This window comes from Oncorhynchus masou, unplaced genomic scaffold (assembly GCF_036934945.1).
Source record: "Oncorhynchus masou masou isolate Uvic2021 unplaced genomic scaffold, UVic_Omas_1.1 unplaced_scaffold_1221, whole genome shotgun sequence".
Taxonomy (NCBI): domain Eukaryota; kingdom Metazoa; phylum Chordata; class Actinopteri; order Salmoniformes; family Salmonidae; genus Oncorhynchus; species Oncorhynchus masou.
Genome location: NW_027002009.1, coordinates 1 through 12500, shown reverse-complemented (window position 1 = coordinate 12500; position 12500 = coordinate 1). Strand labels below are relative to the sequence as shown.

General features: G+C 51.3%; 1 protein-coding gene across 1 annotated transcript in view; it reads right to left on the bottom strand.

Annotated features, from left to right (window-relative positions):
- The window catches only part of LOC135529969 (general transcription factor 3C polypeptide 1-like), a 120780-nt gene extending 118877 nt beyond the window's left edge, over positions 1 to 1903 (bottom strand). Inside the window, 4 exon segments of the mRNA XM_064958368.1 lie at positions 30 to 80; positions 840 to 941; positions 1100 to 1123; positions 1771 to 1903. Coding sequence (XP_064814440.1) covers positions 30 to 80; positions 840 to 941; positions 1100 to 1123; positions 1771 to 1903 — 310 coding nt within the window.
- Positions 1904 to 12500: the final 10597 nt, after the last annotated feature.

Here is a 12500-nt window from a genome sequence, read left to right as displayed (position 1 = left end):
GAAACAGGGAATCAGACAGAACAGATCACCAGCCGTCAGACTAGCGTCTGGAGAACCAGAACCAGCCGTCAGACTAGCGTCTAGAGAACACAGGAGACACCCTCAGACTAGCGTCTAGGAGAACCAGCCCTCAGACTGCGTCCTAGGAGAACCAGCCCTCAGACTAGCGTCCAGGAGAACCAGCCGTCAGACTACGTCCAGGAGAACCAGCACAGACAGCGTCAGAGAACCAGTCACAGACTAGCGTCCAGGAGAACCAGCCGTCAGACTAGCGTCTAGGAGAACCAGCCACAGACTAGCGTCAGGAGAACCAGCCGTCAGACTAGCGTCAGGAGAACCAGTCACAGACTAGCGTCTAGGAGAACCAGCCGTCAGACTAGCACAGAACCAGCCACAGACTAGCGTCCAGGAGAACCACAAACAGAGACTAGCGTCCAGGAGAACCAGCCGTCAGACTAGCGTCTAGGAGAACCAGCCGTCAGACTAGTGGGTAGACATACCTCTCCTGGTATCACAGGGGCCTACTGTCAGAGGTAGGGTACAGGAGAAACAGAGATCACACCTACTGTAGGGTTGAGGAGACTAGTGAGAGGGTACATACCTCTCCTGGTATCACAGGGGCCGACTGTAGGGTTGAGGTACTGAGGTAGTGAGGTAGGGTACATACCTCTCCTGGTACACAGGGGCCTACTGTAGGGTTGACAGAGACACACACAACAGACCGACAGAGGTAGTGAGAGACACACACATACCTCATCACAGAGACTGTAGGGAGAGGTACACATACCTCTCCTGGTACACAGGGGCCTACTGTAGAGGTAGTGAGGTAGGGTACATACCTCTCCTGGTACACACCGACATACACAGGTACTGAGGTAGAGGTAGGGTACATACCTCTCCTGGTATCACAGGGGCCACAGGGTTGAGGACACATACCTCTCCTGGTATCACAGGGGCCACAGTAGGGTTGAGAGTGAGGTAGGGTACATACCTCTCCTGGTATCACAGGGGCCTACTGTAGGGTTGAGGTAGGGTACATACCTCTCCTGGTATCACAGGGGCCTACTGTAGGGTTGAGGTAGTGAGGTAGGGTACATACCTCTCCTGGTATCACAGGGGCCGACTGTAGGGTTGACACAGGTAGTGAGAGACATACAGGGGCCTACTGTAGGGTTGAGGTAGGAGACACATACCTCTCCTGGTATCACAGGGGCCGACTGTAGGGTTGAGGTAGTGAGGTAGGGTACATACACACCTGGTACACAGGGGCCGACTGTAGGGTTGAGGTAGTGAGGTAGTGAGGTAGGGTACATACACTCCTGGTATCACAGAGGCACACTGTAGGGTTGAGGTAGTGAGGTAGTGACAGTGAGGTAGGTACATACAAACTCCTGGTATCACAGGGGCCACTGTAGGGTTGAGAGTGAGGTACACCTCTCCTGGTATCACAGGGGCCGACTGTAGGGTTGAGGTAGTGAGGTAGTGAGGTAGTGAGGTAGGGTACATACCTCTCCTGGTATCACAGGGGCCTACTGTAGGGTTGAGGTACAGGACACATACCTCTCCTGGTATCACAGGGGCCGACTGTAGGGTTGAGGTAGTGAGGTAGTGAGGTAGGGTACATACACACAGGGGCCGACTGTAGGGTTGAGGTGGTGAGGTATGACACCTCTCCTGGTACACAGGGCCTACTGTACACACAGAGGTAGGGTACACACCTCTCCTGAGATCACACACCTACTGTAGACACAGGTAATGAGAGACACACACTCCTGGTATCACAGAGGCCACACAGAGGGTACACACACTCCTGGTACACAGGGGCCGACTTCACCTTGATCAGTGTCTGTCCATACTCCAGCAGTCGGCAGATCATACGAGACTCCAGCTTGCCGATGCACATCCTCTCCTGGTATCACAGCGCACTCTGTAGGGTTGATGCCCTGGTCCCGCAGGGTACATACCTACCTGGTATCAGCCAATCACAAAGCAGAGAGGAAGACATTCCACCAATCAGAAAATGGAACCGTTTACATACGGTCTTGGTAAAAAAAAAAAAAAAAAAAAAAAAGGTAGTGAAAAGGGTAATACCTCTCCTGGTAAAGGGGCCGACTGTATCTGATTTCTACACCAATATTTTGGCCAATAAGAAAAGAGCAAACCAGAACGTACTGATCCCGACTAGGCCTGTGAGAGGAAGTCTCTCCTCCCTGATCCGCCCCTCTGTGGGGACGGTCTTCCTATTTGCTCCTCCCCCATCATCACTGTAGGGTTGATCATCGTCATCCTCAGCCTCGACCACCTCCTTCCTCACGTAGGGTTTGATTAGCTTCAGACAGTGAGCCACCACCTTGGTGCCTAGAGGAGAGGAGACAAGGGGTTAGGGAACAAGGTGGCATCAGTGAGGACAAGGAGAATAAGGAAGGAGGACTTAGGGAGGAAGGAGGTAGGGAATCAGACAGAATCAAAGGGGCCATCAGGGTTGAGAACCAGCCGTCAGACTAGCGTCCTGGTAACCAGCCGTCAGACTGAGGTAGTCTAGGAGAACCAGCCTGGTATCACAGGGGCCTACTGTAGGGTTGAGGTCTGAGGAGAACCATCACAGCCCTCAGACTAGCGTCTAGGAGAACCAGCCCCTCAGACCTAGCGTCTAGGAGAACCAGCCCTCAGACTAGCGTCCAGGAGAACACAGCCGTCAGACTAGAGGAGAACCAGCCGTCAGACTGCGTCTGGAGAACCAGTCGTCAGACTAGCGATCCAGGAGAACACACTGCCGTAACCACACTGCTATACAGACTAGCGTCCAGGAGAACCAGTCCTGATACAGACTAGCCTGTCTAGGAGAACCACTGTCCTGATCAGACTTGAGCGTCTAGGAGAACCAGCCGTACAGACTAGCGTCCTGGAGAACCAGCCACACAGACTAGCACACTCTCTAGGAGAACCAGCCTGATCAGACTAGCTCGAGGAGAACCACTGTCCTGATCAGACTAGCGTCCAGGAGAACCACCTCTCTCAGACTACTGTCTGGAGAACCAGCCGTCAGACTAGTGTCCTGAGGGTACATACCTCTCCTGGTATCACAGGGGCCACTGTCCTGATACAGGGTCCTGGACAGGTAGGGTACATACTCTCCTGGTATCACAGGGGCCTGATACTGTAGGGTTGACTGGTAGTGAGGTCCTGATACATACCTCTCCTGGTATCACAGGGGCCGACTGTAGGGTTGAGGTACTGAGGTAGTGACTGTCCTGATACATACCTCTCCTGGTATCACAGGGGCCTACTGTAGGGTTGAGGTAGTGAGGTAGGGTACATACCTCTCCTGGTATCACAGGGGCCGACTGTAGGGTTGAGGTAGTGAGACACAGTGAGGTAGTGACTTGACACTGCCCTGATACACACTGGATACACACTGCCTCTCCTGGTATCACAGGGGCCTACTGTAGGGTTGACACTGTCCTGATACATACCTCTCCTGGTGCACCTGATACACCTACTGTAGGGTTGATACACACTCTCTAACCACACACTGTCCTGATACACACTCTCTAACCAGGTCCTGATACACACTCTAACATACCTCTCCTGGTATCACAACCACACACTGTAGGGTTGAGGTAGTGAGGTGTCCTGATACACACTCTAACCACACACTGTCCTGGTATCACACTCTCTAACCACACACTGTCCTGTAGGGTTGAGGTACACACTGTCCTGATACTGAGATACACACTGCCCTGATACACACTGTAACCACACACTGGGTGATACACACTGCTCCTGGTATCACACTCTAACCACACACTGCCTGATACTGTAGTTGACTGCCCTGATACACACTGCCCTGATACACACTGCCCTGATACACACTGCCTGATACACACTGTAGTGACTCCCTATACACACTGCCCTGATACACACTCTCTAACACACTCTCCTGGTATCACAGGGGCCTACTGTAGGGTTGATACACACTGACACTGCCCTGATACACACTGCCCTGATACACACTGCCCTGATACACACTGCCCTGATACACACTGCCCTGATACACACTCTCTGAACCTCACACTGGATACACACTGCCCTAGGATACACACTTGAACCTACTGAGCCCTGTGACACTCTAACCACACACTGCCCTGATACACACTGCCCTGATACACACTGCTACACACTCTAACCACCACTGTCCTGATACACACTCTAACCACACACTGCCCTGATACACACTCTAACCACACACTGTCCTGATACACACTCTAACCTGTACACTGTCCTGATACACACTCTCTAACCACACACTGTCCTGATACACACTCTCTAACCACACACTGTCCTGATACACACTCCTAACCACACACTGTCCTGATACACACTCTCTAACCACACACTGTCCTGATACACACTGAGGTCCTGATACACATAACCACACACTGTCCTGATACACACTCTCTAACCACACACTGGAGGGTACACACCTCTCCTGGTATCACAGGGGCCTGATACACACTGGGTTGAGGTAGTGAGCCCTGATACACACTGCCCTGATACACACTGCCCTGATACACTAACCTCACACTGGTGATACACACTGCTGATACTGCTGACCACACACTGTCCTGATACACACTCTCTGAAGGATACACACTGCCCTGATACACACTCTACACAGGTAGTGAGCCCTGATACACTCTCTAACCACACCTGGTGATACACACTGCCCTGTAGGGTTGAGATACACACTGAGGATACACACTGCCCTGATACACACTGCCCTGATACACTCTCCTGGTACCTCACACTGGGGCCTGACACACTGTAGGGTTGAGGTACACTGTGATACACACTGGTACACACTGTCCTGATACACACTCTCCTGGTACACACTGGATACACACTACTGTAGGGTGCCCTGATACACACTGCCCTGATACACACTGCCCTGATACACACTGCCCTGATACATACCTCTCCTGATACACACTGCCCTGACTGTAGGGTTGATAGTGACTGCCCTGATACACACTGCCCTGATACACACTGCATACCTCTCCTGGTACACACTGGCCTGATACACACTCCCTGAGGTACACTGCCCTGATACACACTGCCCTGATACACACTGCCTACACACTGTAGGCCCTGATACACACTGCCCTGATACACACTGCCCTAGGGTACACACTAACCTCTGCCCTGATACACACCTACTGTACACACTGGTTGATACACACTGAGGTACACACTGAGGATACACACTAACCTCTGGTATCACAGGGCCCGACTGTAGGGTTGAGGTACTGCCCTGATACACACCTAACCTCACACTGGTGATACACAGGGGCCTACTGTAGGGTTGATACACACTGAGGTACACACTGCCCTGATACACACCTCTCCTGGTGATCACACACTGCTACCTGATACACACTGAGGTAGTGATACACACTGCCCTGCATACCTACACTCCTGCCCTGATACACACTGCCCTGATACACACTCTAACCTACACTGTGATACACAGGCCCTGATACACACCTCTCCTGGTACACACTGCCCTGATACACACTGTAGGGTGCCCTGATAGTGAGGTACACTGTGATACACACTCTCCACCTGGTGATACACACTGGCCCTGTACACACTGCCCTGATACACACTGTGATACACACTGCCCTGATACACACTCCTGATACACACTGCCCTGATACACACTGCCCTGATACACACTGTAGGGTGCCCTGATACACACTGAGGTACACTGCCCTGATACACACTACACACACTCTAACCACCTGGTATACACACTGCCCTGACACACTGCCCTGATACACACTCTGAGGTAGTGACACTGGATACACACTGGGATACACACTGCCCTGACACTCTAACCTCACACTGCCCTGATACACACTGCCCTGCACTGCTGTAGGCCTGATACACACTGTGATACACACTGCCCTGATACACACACACTGTCCTGATACACACTGGGCCCTGATACACACTGCCCTGATACACACTGCCCTAGTGACACTGCCCTGATACACACCTCTCCTGGTATCACAGGGCCCTGATACACACTGTAGGGTGCCCTGATACACACTGTGATACACACTGTACATACACACTCCCTGGTACACACTGGCCCTGATACACACTTGAGGTACACTGTGATACACACTGCCCTGATACACACTGCCCTGATACACACTCTAACCACCTGGTGATACACACTGCCCTGTAGGGCCCTGATACACACTGCCCTGATAGGGTACATGCCTCTCACTGCCCTGATACACACTGCCCTGATACACACTGCCCTGATACACACTTGAGGTAGTGATACACACTGCCCTGATACACACTGCCCTGATACACACTGCCCTGATACACACTGCCCTGATACACACTGCCCTGATACACACTGCCCTGATACACACCTGTGATACCCTATACACACTGCCCTGATACACACTGGGGCCTGTACACACTGCCCTGATACACACTGAGGTACACACTGGATACACACTAACCACACTGCCCTGATACACACTGCCCTGACTGTAGGGTTGACTGCCCTGATACACACTGCCCTGATACACACTGCCCTGATACACACTGTCCTATACACACTGCCCTGATACACACTGCCCTATCACACTGCCCTGATACTGTAGGGTGCCCTGATACACACTGCCCTGATACACACTGCCCTGATACACACTGCCCTGATACACACTGCCCTGATACACACTTGATACACACTGCCCTGATACACACTCTCCTGAACACACTGCCCTGATACACACTGCCCTGATACACACTGAGATACACACTGCCCTGAGGTACACACTGCCCTGATACACACTCTCCTGATACACACTGGCCCTGATACACACTGCCCTAGATACACACTGCCCTGATACACACTAACCCTGATACACACTCCTGATACACACTCTAACCTACCACACACTGTCCTGATACACACTTCCACACTGCCCTGATACACACTGACCACTGGACACACTTTGATACACACTGTCCTGATACACGCTCTAACCACACACTGCCCTGATACACACTGCCCTGATACACACTCTAACCACACACTGCCCTGATACACACTGCCCTGATACACACTGCCCTGATACACACTCTAACCACACACTGTCCTGATACACACCACACTGCCCTGATACACACTCTAACCACACACTGTCCTGATACACACTCTCTAACCACACACACACTGTCCTGATACACACTCTCTAACCACACACTGCCTGATACACACTCTCTAACCACACACTGTCCTGATACACACTCTCTAACCACACACTGTCCTGATACACACTCTCTAACCACACACTGTCCTGATACACACTCTCTAACCACACACTGTCCTGATACACACTCTCTAACCACACACTGTCCTGATACACACTCTCTAACCACACACTGTCCTGATACACACTCTCTAACCACACACTGTCCTGATACACACTCTCTAACCACACACTGTCCTGATACACACTCTCTAACCACACACTGTCCTGATACACACTCTCTAACCACACACTGTCCTGATACACACTCTAACTAACCACACACTGTCCTGATATACACTCTCTAACCACACACTGTCCTGATACACACTCTCAACCCTGATACACACTGTCCTGATACACACTCTCTAACCACACACTGTCCTGATACACACTCTAACCACACACTGTCCTGATACACACTCTAACCACACACTGTCCTGATACACACTCTCTAACCACACACTCTAACCACACACTGTCCTGATACACACTGCTAACCACACACTGTCCTGATACACACTCTCTAACCACACACTGTCCTGATACACACTCTCTAACCACACACTGTCCTGATACACACTCTAACCACACACTGTCCTGATACACACTCTCTAACCACACACTGTCCTGATACACACTCACACTGTCCTGATACACACTCTAACCTCACACTGTCCTGATACACACTCTAACCACACACTGCCCTGATACACACTGCCCTAACCACACACTGCCCTGATACACACTGCCCTGATACACACTGCCCTGATACACACTCTAACCACACACTGTCCTGATACACACTCTCTGATAACCACACACTGCCCTGATACACACTCTAACCACACACTGTCCTGATACACACTGCCCTGATACACTGCCCTGATCACACTGCCCTAACCACACACTGCCCTGATACACACTGCTCCTGATACACACTGTCCCTGATACACACTGCCCTGATACACACTGCCCTGATACACACTGTCCTGATACACACTCCCTAACCACACACTGCCCTGATACACACTGCTCTGACCTCACACTGCCCTGATACACACTCTAACCACACACTGTCCCTGATACACACTCTCTAACCACACACTGCCCTGATACACACTGCTAACCACACACTGCCCTGATACACACTGCCCTGATACACACTGCCCTGATACACACTGCCCTGATACACACTGCCCTGATACACACTGCCCTGATACACACTGCCCTGATACACACTGCCCTGATACACACTGCCCTGATACACACTGCCCTGATACACACTGCCCTGATACACACTGCCCTGATACACACTGCCCTGATACACACTGCCCTGATACACACTGCCCTGATACACACTGCCCTGATACACACTGCCCTGATACACACTGCTCTGACCACACACTGCCCTGATACACACTGCCCTGATACACACTGCCCTGATACACACTGCCCTGAACACACTGCCCTGATACACACTGCCCTGATACACACTGCCCTGATACACACACACTGCCCTGATACACACTGCCTGATACACACTGCCCTGATACACACTCTAACCACACACTGTCCTGATACACACTGCCCTAACCACACACTGCCCTGATACACACTCTGAACCACACACTGTCCTGATACACACTCTAACCACACACTGCCCTGATACACACTCTAATACCACACACACTGCCCTGATACACACTCTGATACACACTGCCCTGAACCACACACTGTCCTGATACACACTGCCCTGATACACACTGCCCTGATACACACTCTAACCACACACTGTCCTGATACACACTCTAACCACACACTGTCCTGATACACACTCTAACCACACACTGTCCTGATACACACTCTAACCACACACTGTCCTGATACACACTCTCTAACCACACACTGCCCTGATACACACTGCCCTGATACACACTGTCCTGATACACACTGCCCTGATACACACATACACACTGTCCTGATACACACTCTAACCACACACTGCCCTGATACACACTGCCCTAACCACACACTGCCTGATACACACTGCCCTGATACACACTCTATACACACTGCCCTGATACACACTCCCTAATACACACTGCCCTGATACACACTGCCCTGATACACACTGTCCTGATACACACTGCCCTGATACACACTCTCTAACCACACACTGCCCTGATACACACTGCCCTGATACACACACTGCCCTGATACACACTGCCCTGATACACACTGCCCTGATACACACTGCCCTGATACACACTGCCCTGATACACACTGCCCTGCCCTGATACACACTGCCCTGATACACACTGCCCTGATACACACTGCCCTGATACACACTGCCCTGATACACACTGCCCTGATACACACTGCCCTGATACACACTGCCCTGATACACACTGCCCTGATACACACTGCCCTGACCACACACACTGCCCTGATACACACTGCCCTGATACACACCCTGATACACACTGCCCTGATACACACTGCCCTGATACACACTGCCCTGATACACACTGCCCTGATACACACTGCCCTGATACACATACACACTGCCCTGCCACTGCCCTGATACACACTGCCCTGATACACACTGCCCTGATACACACTGCCCTGATACACACTGCCCTGATACACACTCTAACCACACACTGCCCTGATACACACTCTAACTGCCCACACTGTCCTGATACACACTCTAACCACACACTGTCCTGATACACACTCTAACCACACACTGCCCTGATACACACTGCCCTGACACACTGCTCTAACCACACACTGCCCTGATACACACTGCCCTGATACACACTGCCCTGATACACACTGCCCTGATACACACTGCCCTGATACACACTGCCCTGATACACACTGCCCTGATACACACTGCCCTGATACACACTGCCCTGATACACACTGCCCTGATACACACTAACCTGATACACTGTCCTGATACACACTCTCTAACCACACACTGTCCTGATACACACTGACCACTGCCCTGATACACACTGCCCTGATACACACTGCCCTGACCACACACTGCCCTGATACACACTGCCCTGATACACACTGCCCTGATACACACTGCCCTGATACACACTGCCCTGATACACACTGCCCTGATACACACTGCCCTGATACACACTGCCTGATACACACTGCCTGATACACACTGCCCTGATACACACTGCCCTGATACACACTGCCCTGATACACACTGCCCTGATACACACTGCCCTGATACACACTGCCCTGATACACACTGCCCTGATACACTCTCTACACACACTGCCCTGATACACACTGCCCTGATACACACTGATACACACTCTAACCACACACTGCCCTGATACACACTGCTCTGACTGCCCTGATACACACTGCCCACACACTGCCCTGATAACACACTGCCCTGATACACACTGCCCTGATACACACTGCCCTGATACACACTGCCCTGATACACACTGCCCTGATACACACTCTAACCACACACTGCCCTGATACACACTCTAACCACACACTGCCACTGATACACACTGCCCTGATACACACTCTCTACACACACTGCCCTGATACACACTGCCCTGATACACACACTGCCCTGATACACACTGCCCTGATACCACACACTGTCCTGATACACACTCTAACCACACACTGTCCTGATACACACTCTAACCACACACTGCCCTGATACACACTGCCCTGATACACACTCTAACCACACACTGTCCTGATACACACTCTAACCACACACTGCCCTGATACACACTGCCCTGATACACACTCTAACCACACACTGCCCTGATACACACTGCCCTATACACACACTGTCCTGATACACACTCTAACCACACACTGCCCTGATACACACTGCCCTGAACCACTCTAACACACTGCCCTGATACACACTGCCCTGATACACACTGCCCTGATACACACTGCCTGATACACACTCTCTAACCACACACTGCCCTGATACACACTGCCCTGATACACACTGCCCTGATACACACTCTAACCACACACTGCCCTGATACACACTGCCCTGATACACACTCTAACCACACACTGCCCTGATACACACTGCCCTATACACACTGCCCTGATACACACTGCCCTGATACACACTCTAACCTGATACACACTGCCCTAATACACACTGCCCTGATACACACTGCCCTGATACACTGTCTGACCACACACTGCCCTGATACACACTGCCCTGATAACCACACACTGTCCTGATACACACTCTCTAACCACACACTGTCCTGATACACACTCTCTAACCACACACTGCCCTGATACACACTCTCTAACCACACACTGTCCTGATACACACTCTCTAACCACACACTGTCCTGATACACACTCTCTAACCACACACTGCCTGATACACACTCCCTAACCACACACTGCCCTGATACACACTCTCTAACCACACACTGTCCTGATACACACTCTCTAACCACACACTGTCCTGATACACACTCTAACCACACACTGCACACTGATACACACTCTCTAACCACACACTGCCCTGATACACACTCTCTAACCACACACTGCCCTGATACACACTCTCTAACCACATACACTGCCCACACTGATACACACTCTAACCACACACTGCAATACACACTCTCCTAACACACACTGCCCTGATACACACTCTCTAACCACACACTGCAGATACACACTCTCTAACCACACACTGTCCTGATACACACTCTCTAACCTCACACTGTCCTGATACACACTCAACCTCACACTGTCCTGATACACACTCTAACCACACACTGTCCTGATACACACTCTAACCACACACTGCCCTGATACACACTCTAACCACACACTGTCCTGATACACACTCTAACCACACACTGTCCTGATACACACTCTAACCACACACTGTCCTGATACACACTCTAACCACACACTGTCCTGATACACACTCTAACCACACACTGTCCTGATACACACTCTAACCAACACATACACACTGCCCTGATACACACTGCCCTGATACACACTGTCCTGATACACACTCTAACCACACACTGTCCTGATACACACTCTAACCACACACTGTGATACACACTGATACACACTGCTGATACACACTCTAACCACACACTG